The sequence below is a fragment of the Melozone crissalis genome, unplaced genomic scaffold, assembly GCF_028551555.1.
Source record: "Melozone crissalis strain CALT ecotype California unplaced genomic scaffold, PUWL_Pcris_2 ptg000013l_1, whole genome shotgun sequence".
Classification (NCBI taxonomy): Eukaryota; Metazoa; Chordata; class Aves; order Passeriformes; family Passerellidae; genus Melozone; species Melozone crissalis.
The window spans coordinates 16,274,390-16,290,404 of record NW_026535791.1 but is presented as its reverse complement, the minus strand read 5'-3'; the positions used below and the strand labels follow the sequence as shown (position 1 = coordinate 16,290,404).

Genomic DNA, 16,015 nt, shown 5'->3' with positions numbered 1-16,015 from the left:
GACATTTGAAGACATGATTTAATGGTGAACATGGGGTTGGTTCTGGGTTGACAGTAGGACTTGATCTGAGAGGTCTTTTCCAACGCTAACAATTCTGTGGTTCTATGAGCAAAAGTGCATTCCATAAATAATAGATGCCCATCAAAACTCTCCTGCCATTTAGCCTGGAGGGGAGAAAAATATTCCACAAGTTCTATTAGAGACCACGTGACATAAAGCTGTAGCTGAATCCTAAACCATTTAAATTCATGGGAAATAATAGATGCCCATCAAAACTCTCCTGCCATTTAGCCTGGAGGGGAGAAAAATATTCCACAAGTTCTATTAGAGACCATGTGACGTAAAGCTGTAGCTGAATCCTAAACCATTCAAATTCATGGGAATTACATGTGCAGGCTCCCAGAACACACTGGAAAGCAAACATGAAACATGAAAGCCAATATAAAAGGTTGGCAAGCTATCCAAAATATTTGACTTCTATTAATTCCTCATCAATCTCATGAGGACAGCCATTAGCCAAACCCAAATGTCCTGAGCATTAATTATAATGCTTAAGGTACACGTTAAGATCATCTGGGGGTACACAGCAAAAAAATCCAATAAAATATCACTTTGCAAAAAAACCAGCTGGTTTAAATGGAAGAGTACTTTACCAGATGATTTTTTTCAAAATAACTGTAGCATGAAAAATAACATAGATGGCTGTTCCTGGTACCATAGACATTTAAAGCTGTTTAACACATCCTTTTAGAAATTACTGTTCGTCAAATGGAAATTGTTGGGCCAGGCTTCCTTATCCTTTGATGTGAACTTGATGCAACTTTGGGGAATTTACTTGCATCTGACAGATGACAGAAAGGGCTGCATTAGTATTCCCCTCTCTAGGACACCAAGAAACCTCCGCTACTTTCACAGGCTTTACACGCCTCTCCCTGTTAAGCTTTGAGGAATTTTGGGTGGGGCAGTCACATTATAAAACAAAACAAAACCAAAAAACCAGACTGACTGACAAAGAAAGCAAATATACAAGTTAAAACACAATGTAATGACCTTGGAATATTTTTGCACACAAAAGCAAGAAGTTTATGCCAGAATTTCTATATTTTAACATTAAAAATATCACAGTAACAACAAGCAACCAGTTCAATTAGCACTAAGCAATTGCACAATTAAAAAAAACAACCAGCCAAAACCCCCTGGTTTCATCACAAATGTTTACAGCTTCAGCAATTGTATCAGCAAAGATGAATGCTGGCATCCACACGTCAGCCCTACCTTTTCCACCAGCTGTGACTTACAGAAGCCTCCTTACTTTCTGGATTTTCCCTTGAGGCCCTAGTGTAAGAGACTCAGACTAATGCAGAATAAAATAGACAGGTGTTGGGAACCCCTGATCCACACAGCAACTCACCCTGTTTTCTACAGGACCACCTCCACCCTATGTCTGACAAAGACATTCAGACAGTTAGGGATCTGCTCCTTCTGGCTGACACCACCAAACAGTCTTAAGAAATGAGAAACACAGAGCTGGTGAGGACAGCATGAAGAGAAAGTGAGCATGGACTATGGTCCTGACCTTGGAAGCAAGAGAGGGCAGCAATTCCCTGACAACTTTGTCAGGCAGCTGACAGGCTCAGGAGCTCAGACCCAAGGCATCTGAGCCCCAAGAGCCATACAGCATCTCTAGGGAATGCCTGTCCATCAGGAGGAGACAGAACATGCACATCCCATTCAGGCTGTGGCCATGTACACTCTTGGACTGGTGTCGGTGACTTGAGGCTTCTGGTTCTGTTTTATCTGGATGAGAACTTCCCATATCATCTACCAGCATTACCAAGACCTCAAGAAGATGTCACATCATACAAATATAAATAAATGCACACAGCTCTGCCAAAGCAGCTCTTTGAGTTCTGACACTGTCTGAACAGACAGGAAGGTTTGGCTGAGCTGGAGCATGGCAGGCTAAGTCATGGAGCATGGCTGGCTTACCACATACAGTTTTAAAGCCAGCAGTGGCACCCCCAGGTTCTCAGTTCTGCAGGCAGGGAGGAGAGAGCTGCTGCTGTCTGCTGTTTCCCCAGAGGGAGCTGCAGGAGGACCAAACCCACCTGCTGGCTTTCAGGGACTAAGGTGATGGAGCAGAGCCAATTCTTCACTCTGAATAATAGCAGGTGAGGAAGAGTCTAACAGCTTTACATCACTGTTACACCATGTGGCCACAAGTTTACCATCCCTATCCAAGACTAATGAAAGGAATTTATAATAGCCATATAAATAATGTAAACATAGAAATTGATATAATTTCTTGCTCACAAAAAATTTAAGCATGTTAAGGAAACTTCTCAGTCTGACCATCCACGAGACTCCCTGGCAGCCACATCCCCAGGCCAGAGGCTGTCACTGCTGGGTCAAAGCCCCTTCACAGCAGGTGGCTCCCGTGACTGACGTGTCCCCTGGCTCCCCACACACCCATCCACAGTCAGACCAGCTTTCCTCACTGGTTCAACCCCAGGTTTCCCACAGCAGAGTCTCAGATGTCTCATTCCATAAAGCCATTTATTCACAGCACAGTAACACAGGAACAGCCCGAGCTGGTGCCCCAAGGAGGACCCCAACCAAGGAACCCCTGAGATTTCACAGCCTCACGTCCATCTCTGGGCAAGTCTCCTCTTCCCCTCTGTGTCCACCCACCCCACTGCTGCTGCTGTCACCTTCTTCTCCAGCAATTCCCAGCTTCTACAGTCTCTCTCTGTTCATTGCCTGCCTGGCCCTGGTGCCCTTTGTTAGTTATCCCAAAGGTTGGCGGCTCACAGCCTCTGGTGTCTGGCTCCCACCCAGAGCTCAATCTGCATCCCGCTCTGCAGCTTGCCAGCAGAGCTACCTGGACCAGACGTATTCCTCTGCAAGTAGCAGCTCTATCTTTCCATCCACAAACACAGGATGGCAAAATTAAGTTTCTTAACCACTCCACTGCTCTTGCCAACACCCTTCAAGCCTCTTCCGAGAAGATGACTTCACAAAGTGGTTTAAGACCAGTTAATATTTCCCTGTTGCTGAAAGAACCAAGGGTTGTGGTTTTTCCTCCCATCTCTGCCCCTGGTCTACGATCCAAACTTCTGTCAGTTGACACATGCCAGGCTTCACACTTTTTTGATCACATAGGGAGACAACTGAGATTTATAAAGTGTCTGAAAAGGTTTTGGGGGTATTGCTGGGTTTGCAAGTTGAATTACAAGAACTCAAGAGCTAATACAAACAAGGTGTGGGACACCTCACAGAAAAAGTGGAGCAGCACCTCTTTGTCCTTTAACAGCAAAATGCTCATTTGCATCCTTCAATGTGACACAGTGCTCAGAGATAACCAGCTCAGCTACCAAAGGCAAACTGGTGTCTGTTATTTTAGCTTTTCCATAATGCTGCAGAATGGTATTCCAATCACTGGCTGTTACGATACAGGGCCAGTTTTAAGAAGAACTGGAATAAAATGGCTTATTTGTTCCTCTTTGCCAAAGTCAGAGCTGAAAAAATGGGTCAGCAGGGAGGGTAATTGCTGCAAAGTATCAGGTTTCAAAGGTTATCTGAAATAGGCAGAAGCTTTTTTAAAAAAAAAGAAAAAAGGGAGAGGGAGAAGAAAACATTGGAAGACAAAAATGAAAAGGGGAAAAAGAGGCACGGAAGCAAAAATAGGTGAGAAAATAAGGAAAAGGGGAGAGGAAAAAGGGCGAAAAAGAGAAGGGAGGGGGAAAAGCACACCTAAAAATATCTTCAGTTTTTTCCCAGGGTACCCTACAAGTTTTTGTTTATCTGAGCAAGCCACAAACTTAAGCCTTTGTATCTACATGCCAATTTCTGCCCAGTTATTGTGAATCCAGGCTCCCTATGAATCAGCGTTAGCACAGGGCTTGCCCAAACAGTGTTCTGCTCTGAAATGATGCCTCATGTTGGAAGTTCCCCACCTCAGTTCAAAGTCCTGCTTTCATTACTCCTGTCTAGTGTCTTTTTTGAAATTTTTACACCACTTTGGGCAATTCTATCCCACTCCCTTTGCTTCTCTGGTGACTGGGAGCTCTGGAGAGGGGGCAACACAAGTCCTTGTCCAGGCTGAGATAAAGGCTGTGCTAGTCACAGCTGTCTTTAAATTCACTGCTGGTTTTACTAGAGACGAAAACAGGGGCTGCAGAACCTCAAAATAATGTCAGAAGACACCTAAAGTTGTTTAAAGAAGAAAGAGAGCCATTAGACATGGACAGACTCCCCTTTTGCAGAATAGCTGGCTGTTAAATTTAAGCACTTTTTAGTATCCACTCTTAGCTGATTGTTATCTGACACTGGAAAACTGCGTTTAAAAACACAGGTATTTCAGGAGACCTGCAAATCACCATTTTCTTTTTTAAATAAGGCCTTACAATTTGTAAAGAAAATTATCTCTTTGAGGAGGTATATAAAAAGCCCTCTGGTTTTACTAGAGCTACAGGCAGCTGTGAATAATTTCTTTACAAAGTAACTGAAACCAAAACCTGTTTTGTTGCAACTGGCATCTCATCAACTCACAATCCTCACAGATTAACACTATGAAGTTCAGTTTCCAGCTAACTACTCCTGTGTATTTCTTTGTAACAGCAGAAATGACCACCAAAGAAGCTGTGTTTGTGCAGGACTGCTAGAGCTTCACAAAATGTACTAGGCCAGTGGTACCAGACTTCAAAATGAACTGGTTATTAAGCACCATTATTGATCTATGAAAATGCACACTTCCATGCTCCCTATTCAGACCACGTCACAGGACATCTAAATGCAAATTTTCTGTCCCTGCTCTCTCATCCCCTCCCCTCAAAACTGTCCCAGTGCAGCCACTTCCCTGATCCCATGAAGACAATGCCAGAACAGGTGAACCATAAAATGGCAGACCTTGATTAACTGTGGTTTTCAATAAAAAAACTCACCAAACATGACAAAGTTTAAAAAAATTATAACAAGAATTTAAAAAAAATGTTTTCAGGAACTACATAATCCGATTAGTTCCTCCTTCCTGTGCACCTTATATCCATAAGTAGCCACATTAATAAGATACAAAGTATAGCAATTGTACATTCTGACAAGTTGGCCTGGAGTTCTTCTGCACAAAAATATTATCCCCTGTATTTTTCAGAGAAAAAATATTTCAATATTCCCTTTAGAGATAAAACTTCATTCAAAGCCAAATGTTCCAATTAATTTTGATAATGACTCTTTACTACACGACAGTTAATCATTTAAAAACCCATAAGACTGGCAACAAACTGACCATAAAATTACCATTGCAGTTCTTTCAGGGAAAAGTGCTTTTAAAGATGAGAGTGATAAGGCACGTCTGCCTATTCATTAAAAACAAATTACAGCATGAGCATTAATATAGCTAAAAAGCTGATTGCTGTCCATGTCTCAGTAGGGCTTCATGTACAACAGATTCTGTTCTTAAGTTTTCTCCAGGTTATAATTTATATGACAGGTCAATTACCAACAGGTGATAGCTGTGCTATTGAAGGGCTGAAGCTACATGCTATAGATGAAAAAACCTATCAGCGCCCACTACTCTGCAGATAGATCCCTAAAAACTGATTGCTTCAGTTTCATGAGGCCTACTGCTAATTTCTGTTGATCCAGGAGAAAAGAGAAGCACAGTGGATGGCAGTCACAAAATAGTACTGAAAAACAAGTAACTTTAAAAAACCTAAATCCTTCATATTAAGCAGTCATCACTCAGTAATGTTTAGTCATAAATTATGGTGGCTTCAGTTTTGTTTTGCTGTGAACTTCAGTCATAAATATTTTAATGTGGAATTAGCACAGTCTTTATGATGTCTGATCCTCTCTCAAAGGCATAACGTGGAAGCGACTGAAAAGAGTGATACTAACTTCAAAGAGCAAAACAACACATTTCACTGTTGAGAGCAAACAAAATCAAGAAGGAAACTTCAAAGAAGGGAGAAAAGAAAAAAAGCAGCTGAAAAACAGAGTAGGCGGGAAAATTGAGCTATGATTAGCCCCATTTCAGAGGCAGCCTAAAGCAAGCTATACTTGAACCAGGGTCTCCCACACTGCAGTCTTGCAGTTCAACTGGGCAGCTGTGGCTACAGCCAGTGCTTGTCCAGAGTGGGCAGGGAGGTAACAGGGGCCTCCCTCCCCAGTGTCTTCTCCTCTCCTGTGGGGTGCCTTCACACCCCTGGGCCCCAAATTCTGCCCCACTGCAGTCAGGCTGGATAGCTTCCTGCCAGAGACCAGGGCCTGAGCTACCAGCGTTGCCTGCCTTGTCCTGAGCAGGAGCTTTCCAGCCACAGTGCTGGTCCTGCATTGATCCCCTTTCCCTTCTAAGGAAATCCACAGCATGCACAAGATGGAGACTGTGAAACTGATAATTGGTTATCATCTCCTTCACAGCAATCATCTCTGCAAAGTGGCAGCTCTCAATTTCTAAGGACTTTGCCTTTAAAGAAAACCAGATTTCTTGAACTATAATGTATAATGGGAACAATACTGTACTTGTCTGACTCCAAAGTATCCCAGAAACCCTTGGACACCATCGGTTACAAGGATTAAATATTTTCAGTTTCTGGCAGCAATTTGAAAACCCTTCTCAAATGACCAGCAACAACAACCAAAAAAAAAAAAAGAAAAAGAAAAAGAAGGTTAACAAGGGCATTCACAAAAGTGGAGTTTCACAATTACTCATGCATGTAAAAATTCACACATGATATATTACAGTGAATATGGATTCACAAAAATGATGCTATGAAATGCACACAGATGCATTAAGTGGTGCTTAAGTAACACATTGGGAAAATGCCAGCTGTAGTGTGAAAAATTAATATGAACAGCAAGTTGGCAAGAAGTCTCAACATAAAATACTGTTTGAGTATCAAAAACCTTCTTGAATAATAACCTAATTTATTTGTATGGTCACAGTCTGTTCACAGATAATTCACTGCTATGAAAAAAATACTGAGAACAGCTCATGTCAATTTACTCTGTGAACTGTTCCTCATGTCAAGTTAATGTTGAGTTCTTGTTTTGCTTTTGGTAGTAAAAGATTGTATCAGAGCATGTCTTTGGAAATAATGTCAAAAGTATGAGTGAAACCAGCAAGCTGTCTCCATCCCTGGCGACAGTCCAGGTGTGGTGCTAGTGGCTGAAAGAAAACTTCTCTCTGCAAAGCATCTACTCCACCTTTGAGATTTTTTATATACACTCAGTGAGGGGTTGTTTTTAAAAAATGTGACAGATTTTTGAGCTTTCTTCTTGAGAATTGGTTGTTCTTTAGGGCTATCTTTTCTAATAGAATTTACAAAAAAAACCCCTGTATTTCAGGTGTGAATCATTACTAGAGTTACTCAGAGTATGCTGAGTATACTTACACCAGTAAGCCATGCTAGCATGCACATCTTAATTTATAACTGTATACCCTCGGAAAGCTAAAAGCAGCATCTACTCAAGCTGCATATTCCTACTTGCTGCTATATGTGTTTACTTAGGAATGTATCACATGTTAATTAAAAGCAAACAACACCTACGAAGAACAAAGAAAAACCTTCTTGGTTCTCTGAGCATCCATTGTTGATGGATAAAACTCTTTACCATTGGGAAGAGTGCACCCGGGATTGCAAGCCACCTGCTAACAATATTAATGCCATTTTCTCTGTCTTGTATAGAATTAACAGCATTCAATACCACTATTCATTTTGCTCCCTGCTGCTTTTTGTCATTTAACTTTCTTCCTTCACTAGTCACAGCCATCTTGATACAAAGACACAGAGAAGTCTTTGCATCAAGAGAGTGCAGAGTAGCACAGAGGTGGTTTCATTGCCAACCTGTGAGGGTGATATCATCATCTTCTATGATTTGCTCTTCTGCAACATCCAGAGAGTTCTCAGTGATCATGTCACTAGGTTCATCCACGCAGGTTAAGCCAGAGTAGTTATGTAGGAGTTCTGCGCTAGGAACATGCTCCACGATGACAGCAGGGAAAATAGATGGATCACCAAGCTAGGGGGTGGAGGAAAAAAAAAAACCAAAATATTAGTTAGACTGCCTCCACTCTAGCCACTTAATGACTAATATTTCAACAGATCTGTTCTAAACCACCTGGATATCAAACTGTCAGGAAGGAATACTAAAGATGGTTTTTAGCACCTGAAAGCAAAGCACCTGAAAGCTCCCACCAGGAGCCAGAGGCTGAATATTTCTGTAGTACCTACTGTACAGACTGTACTGACTGTACTTCAGTACATAACACCAGACTTGCATGACAGAGTTTTGCAGCATTAAAGCTGACAATACAGAGGAGTGGCACAGCACAGTAAGTGCTAAACTTTGCTGGCAATAATACTGGGTGAGCAACTTGCTGCAAACACCTTCACCTTTTGCTGAGAGTGAAGGAGTCCTGTGGCTGTGAGGACTGGACAAAGCACTCACAGGCAACAAATTCCCTATGAGACATTATTTGAAAATCACCATTTTAGGGGACACTTGTTACAGAAGGAAGGGGTGTAACATGTTGATGTAAGTGCTGTAATACATTCCCTCTCTAATTCTTATGGCTTTAGTAATTTGATCTTGCTCACACCACACCCTCTCGCCATTCTCCTTCCAAAGTCGGCATTTAGACATCATCCTTTGGTCTTGATAGTCATTTTACATCAGATACAGAGGAAAAGATGCAGCTGGGAAACAGAAATCAAACTGACTAGCAATAATAACAAGTAACACAGTCTCTGAAAAGGCAACTGCTCAACAGGAAGAGGTTTTCAGCAAAAAACATCTACCACAGACACCGTATTTTTCAAAGTGAGTATTTTAAAATGTGCTTTGCAGGAAGAAAGTTATAGCAGATTGATAGCAGAACAGGTTCAAAGGAAGTCTAGTGTAACTCTAAGGTTCCCTGACTACTAAAATAAAACACATTATGAATGTGTTGAGCTTAACAACAAGAAAAAAACCTAAAAAGTGGCTAAAACATATTTCTGAGAAAACCAATATATGTACATTTGGTCTCACCCTCCACAGAAGAGCACAGATATGTATTTATCGTGGAATCATAGAATGGCCTGGGTTAGAAGAAACTTTAAAATCATCTAGCTCCAATCCCTCTGCCATGGACAGAGACACCTTCCACTATATCAGATTGCTCAAAGTTCCATGAGCCTAGCCTTAAACACTTCCAGGGATGGGAATCCGCAACTTTTCTGGGCAACTTGTTCCACTACCCTTCCACCTTCACAGTAAAGAACTTTTTCTCAATATCTAATCTAAAACTACCATCTTGTAAGTTTGAAGTCATTCCCACCTGTACTGTCACCATATGTGCTTGTAGATAGTCTCAATCTTCCCTGTAGGTTCCCTTTGGGTATTGGAAGGAAGATCAAGTAGTTTTTTTAACCACACCAGTTAAAAACTCAAGGGAAAAAAATCAAGCGTATGATTATGTCCTTGTTTAATTCCTGTTTAAGAATTACTCATCTCTCACTCCTGCCACTGCACACACCATCACAGACAGAAAATGGTATCAGAGCTATCTGCTCAACCCAGACAGCAGCTATGGGAGCTAGCCTCCCCTAGGGAAGAGTCTGGACCATAAGTACTGAACGTAGAAAGTGCAATTACAAGTTTTAAAAGGCAGTAATTACCACTTAAAATTGCTCTGTGTTTTGTAAACCATGTCTCAGCAAAAACTGTGGTAAAGGGCAATCAGGAAAAAAAGAACTAAAAACCAAAAATAGTGTTTTAATGGTTTAATGGACTTCTATCATGGACAGTCCCCTAAAAAAAAAAAGTCAACAAAACCAAAATTTTAAAAAAAGATCCACCAAATAATGACCTATTCTATGAAACATGTTTCAAAAGGGAGCAATATGATAGAAGATCAATAAAAATGAACAAAGTGCAGACCAGTTAAAGCCCTCTTGTGCAATCTTATCACCAGATGACAGGTGCATATCAAGTCATGCAACAGGACAGCTGTTACCCCACACCTTTGTAGGCACCTCTAACCAATGCTGCATCATACTGGAGCTGAGAAATCAGAAATCATTGATAGTCAAAAGGTCCCTACTGTTCTTCAGAAAAAATCATGTTCACATTTTGCATCCTATTTGTTTATTGACCCTAACATCCTATTTGCTTACAGGCAAGAATAAACAAATAGATTTGATTAAGTAAAAGCAACATCAACAAATAAGGATAAAGCACTGTTAAGAGAGAAGAAAAATAAAAAACTGCACGCATTAAAGAAAAGTTTTATTTTCAACAATACATTCCATAAGCTACAAGATAGATGGTCCATTACAGCCTCATTCCTGAGATACAGTTATGCTCTGCAAATAGTTTAAATACCCCAGTTTCAGTAATATGCCATGATACATAATTTTTGGGATTTAAGTTACAGACAGCTGTGGTGCAGGCACTTGGACATGAGCTAAGAACCCCAAGTTTCCTTCCTAGCCAACAAACAGGAATGGCATTTCTAGGCACAATTTCCCTGCCCAGTTTTAGGCTCCTGTGCTATGATAGGATGCCATGCCCTAAAAACACCTGCATTGACTATGAAATGGTGGAGGCATTGAGGTGCTTGTTTCTGGTGTAGGCAGCTGTGTCCCACACTCTCCTCAGCAAGTGGCCAGCTTCCTCCTGCCCACCACGTCTGCGCAGCGAGGCGCGCTCCTCGCCCCTTCCGCCCTGCACCGCCTCAAGAGCCGCAGTGTCTGCAGCCACACACCGATCTGCCTGTGCTCGAGATAAGCCTTACATCAGCTTCTGCTGGAGATGAAAATCACTTTGGTTCAGCTCTGTCCTTCTCTAATGACTGATGCTCACACCCCTGGCCTGGCCTCTGAGAAGATGAGTTGTAGGAAAATGTTTCAGAATAATAAACAAAACAGATAAAATCAACTGATTGTCACATGTCTTCAGATCAGTTTTTCAAAGCCCTGTTTATATTACACCCTCTTCACTTTGCTATGAAACCTAGTTACAAAAGCCCAAACATCCACATGTTTCTAAAATATGCTTCTCTACTGACCAGAATGTTTCCTGTGGTACTGAACTGTGCTGCTTCACGCAGTTCCGAAGTACTTGGTTTGATCCTATGATCAGAGCTGAACTGCTCTGCCAGATTAAACTGGTTTTGGCCATATCTAGAAACAATCATATACACACAACACTCTGATATGGTTGCTATGTCTGTCTGCAGGCAGAGAAACCCCCAGGGCAATACCTCTTCACCTGAACTTGGTGCCAGACTACCAAGGAAGCTGCTGACACAGCTATGCTTCCAAAAGGCTGGAGATGAACAGAAAAGCATTCACTCGTGGTAAGACACTTTAAATGTGCTTTTCTTTAACTTGATCACAGTTTTGAACTGGAAGAATCAGAGTAAATGTCACTTCTTGTGCTCTATTATTTTAAAACTGTTGTTATAACTGCTTCCAACTCAGTCCCTACAGTGATACGATGTATGGACTTTCCTTCCTGCCATGGTTGTGAAAATTTTAATATACTCCTATTAAGAAAAGCATTCTCAACACAACTGCAAACCAATTTAATTTGAAATGCATTTTTGTGGAAGTGGCCATTGCTTTTTTATACAGTATTTGCAATTGGTTATGATTTCATTAACAAGTCATTCATTCAGTTTTAAAAGCTAATACTAATGTATACAGATGTACACATGACTATTGTGAGGTAATGTTCTTGATTTCACTGAAAACATCTGAATCCCAGTTGGGAGCCAATCTAAACCTTCCTCTAGCTTTGTTGTTTTCTAAGACAGAAAAATAACTGTACACATTTGGAACTGCAAAAGAGCCCTTTTTTACTATGGCTCCCTTTGAATCTAGTGTGCAATGAGAACTACACACAGGGAAAACATTAAATTAAGAACTACAAGGTAGTGATTCAATTAACACAAATCAAATTACCCCTCTAATAGCAAGGTTGCAAAATAATTTATTTCTAATACAAACATGCTTCTGTATGCCCTAGCAAAAAGAGAGAGTGCAAACTATCCCAATTTATTTTTTTAAGTCCCAAATTAAAATGTCAGCAATGATTTTCAAAAAATCAGTACAGAGATCCATAGTAGAAGAATTTGTGTATTTTTAAATTTCTCCTACTTCTTCTACTTCATGTTTCTCATACAAAATATAGGTAAAATATGACACCCTAGCTCCAGCAAAGCTTTGACTTGGCTTCAACCCATTTCCCATGTCTGCTGGACACATAAAGCAATTGAGCTACTGCTAAAATCTTCCCAAATCTTAGCTACCAAATCCCCATAGATGGACTTTTACCAATTCAAAGGAATGCAAACTTCATACAGATGAAGTTCACAAAAAGTCCCATGAGCAGGTCCCTGAAAGCACTGGTTACATTCCATAATCCCCTGAAAACTGAACCCCGTCCTCCTCCGAGGGCTAAAGGCAGCAATCTTTCTTTCTACTCTCTAATTTTTTTAGTGCATTTGACATGCTGACAAGGTGTTTCTCTTTTTCTCTGAAAATTGTCTCATCAACTGTCACCAACTGACAGAAGATCAAAACACCATCCGGGCCATGGAAATGGAAAAAATGGAAGGGGATTTCTTCTGCTTTGGAGGTACTGTCTTCTCATACTGCAAGTCTTTAAGGATGACAACTTGTCCCAGGAATAAGGTGACTAGCTTTTAACTGGTGTGGAATAAATTCTGTGTCAGTGAGTGATGGGTGGGATGAAATACATGCAATAGATAGTAGAAGGGAAAAGCTACGTGGGGAAAAAAAATGGAGAAAGCAACCTCAGCGTAAAAACAACTGTCTTTTTAACCAAACAACAACATTCAGACTCGCAATACAGATGGTCCAAACAAACAATCTCCCCGCCAAAAGAACAAATAAAACACCCCAAAATCCTAAACAGAACTAGGGGAAGTGACCTTAGTGACTAGAAAACAGCTTTTGAAGTTTTCCTTTGCTGACAGTCCCTGTGCAGAGGCAGAGGTAGCTTCTCAGCTTTAAAGGTGTTCCACTGCCAGCATCTGAGAAGGGACCAAGTTGCACAGAGGATGCTGCAGGCAGACACACGATGCTCATGTTTCTGGGAAGACAACCTCATTACAGATTTCATATTTTCCTTAAAGTCTTCATAAAACTGCAAATGGGTAAAGGGAAGGAACCTTCTGCTGGAGCTAGAAACAGCCAAAAAAAGTAGACGTTCACCTTGACCAGGTGGCTTAATCTTTCTGAAAAGCCCCTGGAGATATCAAGGAACATGGAAGAGCAAAGGTAGGCATGAGATGATGGTGCAGAAGTCATGGCTCAACCTAAGGTCTCAGACCCCTCTTTATCAGAAGAAAGCAGGAGAGAAACAAATGCCAGAGGCACAGAAGGGGCCTTCAGGCACAGGTTACTAGAAGCATCAGAGCCACCTGAGAGAGCCCAGCCCAACATAGAGCAGTCATGCTGGGAACCATGTTAGCAAATTAATGGCCGTAATGATTCAACTTCTCCCTGACACCATTTAAAGCTTCCTACTATGGATCCAGCCACTATGCCTGCTTTTATTCAGCTTTTTAAATTAAGAATGTCCTGATCAAAAAGTTCACAAAGGACTAAATAAAAAGGCATTGAGAGAAGAAGCTACAGATAGAAAAAGAAGCAGGTTTAGGCAGTGGCGTTGACTCAGCCAAAGCCTGCAGGAACTCCTCCCCAGTTTTGTTTGTGCCATCTCCCTCTGTCTCACAACAATAACAAAATAACCCAACAAACAAAACAAAAGCACAGAAAAGAGAGGAAAAAAAAGAGTAAGCTCTCTATTTTAACCAGATCTCTGACATGTAGCAGAAGCCAGAGAGGTTATCAGTAGCCTTAGCCCAAGCCCCTTGTTCCCTTCTGAAAATTATAAGGATATTTTCACTTCATTTCTTCCTCACCACAGATCTACTATGTGATAAATGAAACCTCCAAGTATAATGAAAAATTTAAAAAGCATTCTTTTTAAACTACAAAAAATAAAGCTGATAAGAGCAAGTCCTTCCCGTTCACACGGGTCCATGTGACTGAGACCCTCCCACTGGCATCTGCCACTGAATGCTTACATTTGCAAACTGTTTATAATTTATGGTTGTTTAACCAAGACTTAAAAAAAAAAAAAAAAAAAAAAGGCAAAATAGCCATGAATTATGACTTCCCTAAAATACTGAGCATAGTTGCCACTTAGACCCTGAACCTCTCCCCACAGCTGTCCCATGTCCCAAGAACTCTTGGCACAAGAGAGCTCCAGGCAAAGCTTTGACAGGAAGAAAAGTACCAAAGTTGTTAAAACTCCAGCTTGTGGGGGCATTGCAAAAATAACTATCAAAAGATAAGTTAAATGACATAATTTGTATACAATGAAGATCCAAAAAAAGACTTTTGCTCAACACAGAGCACTTACAGAGCTAACACTTTTGCAAAGTACACAAATTCTGTTGTCCATCCCAAAATACAACTAATCTAAGAACTAAGAAACTTCAGGAGTAGCAATAGCTCCTGTGTAGTAAGAAACAGATCAACCAAGTATAAGCAAGAAGCAGTCTTTTGGGGACAAGGTACTACAAGCTCTCAGCCAAAGGAAACATTGTTTCAACTTCCCAGGTCTTCACCTGTGCAGGAGTTCTTTTCTACAACTGGGCATTTAAAATTTACCTTCAGGCAGCCAGCAAGATGGCTACTTGCATCTTTGATATCTGAACTCAGTGAACCCAGTAATTTAAAAGAACCTTACATCTGACTGGAGCAATGGACTTCCTGCTATGCACCCTCTATCTCCAGCCTTTCATATCTTTGATTTCACCACCTTTAAGGTATGCTACAGAGCATCTTTGCTTAGACTTCATCCAGAGCAGAATTTAGTGGGGTTATGAGATAAACATCAAGGTTGAGTTTGTTCTGAAGCTGGAGAAAGCTCTGTTTAGACAGGTTTTACTGTCCTGTTGAGCACTCCTTAGTATTTTTAAAGTTTCTCAAGTGAGCATCTGAAGAAATTGCAAGAAAGCAGAAAAAGCAGAATGCATGGTTAAACGAAACACTACCCCTCCCAGGAACCACACTGAAGTATCGCTCCCTACCTCAATTCTCCCATTTCCTATTGGCTTCTAAAGCCAGCAATGAACAACGAGCAGAGGTAATAAGTAAGGCTCATTTTTGACTATGCTTGTGCAATTCCCATATCTAAATCCCCAGGCTACCACAAGCTCTGGAAAAATACAGGGAAGGAAGTTACATTACTAATTCCACCCAAAACTGAGTTAGCACTTTAGACAGACAACACTCAGTTCATTGAAATGATCGCATGACTCTGACAGCAGAAACAGACCAGTGACCCAGCCAGATATTAGGCCACACAGAAAACCATAGACAAGATCATAAAACCAAAAGCAGGGTATTTTTTTAAGAGAGGAGAATAAATGTTTTTTACATTAACAAAAAAGGAACAGTTTGTCATGGCACTTAGCCTTTTAAAAAGGCTCTGACACCTCATTTCTTGTTAATAAATGCAAGCTCTAATATTAACCACCAGCTATAGAGAACCTGCATTATTTTTACAATAGGAATCCTACACTGAAGCTTCAGGACTCACAGGATGTGGTTTAAATAATCACCACCTAACTGAGAGTCTGCGTAGGTAGAAACAGACATATTTTCCCTGTAGTGTAAAAGAAACCAATGCAAATTACTTTCAAGCTTATTTCTGAATAAGCCTCATGCAGCAACACAATTTAGAAACCAATCTGTAAATAACAGTGAGCAGGTATGTACTGCTCCTTCCAGTCATCTGCAGGGTGACCACTACTTCTACTCAGAATTTTATCCTAGTACACTAGAGAAGTTGAAACTACTATAAAATACCATCATTTTGAGAATTCTATATCACATATGCATCGATTCGACTGGCACAAATCAGCAAAACAGGAAAAATATTTTTGGAGGAAGATGTCTCTGCAATACTGCACAGGTTATAACATTTCAGC

General features: G+C 40.8%; 1 protein-coding gene across 5 annotated transcripts in view; it reads right to left on the bottom strand.

Moving 5' to 3' along the window:
• ELF1 (E74 like ETS transcription factor 1) overlaps positions 1 to 16,015 on the bottom strand; it is an 87,173-nt gene that overhangs the window by 21,333 nt on the left and 49,825 nt on the right. For all 5 annotated transcript variants that reach the window (XM_054271790.1, XM_054271792.1, XM_054271793.1 and 2 more), the window contains exon 3: positions 7,845 to 8,019. In XM_054271790.1, the coding sequence (XP_054127765.1) occupies positions 7,845 to 8,019 (175 nt within the window). The remainder of the gene's footprint in view (positions 1 to 7,844; positions 8,020 to 16,015) is intronic.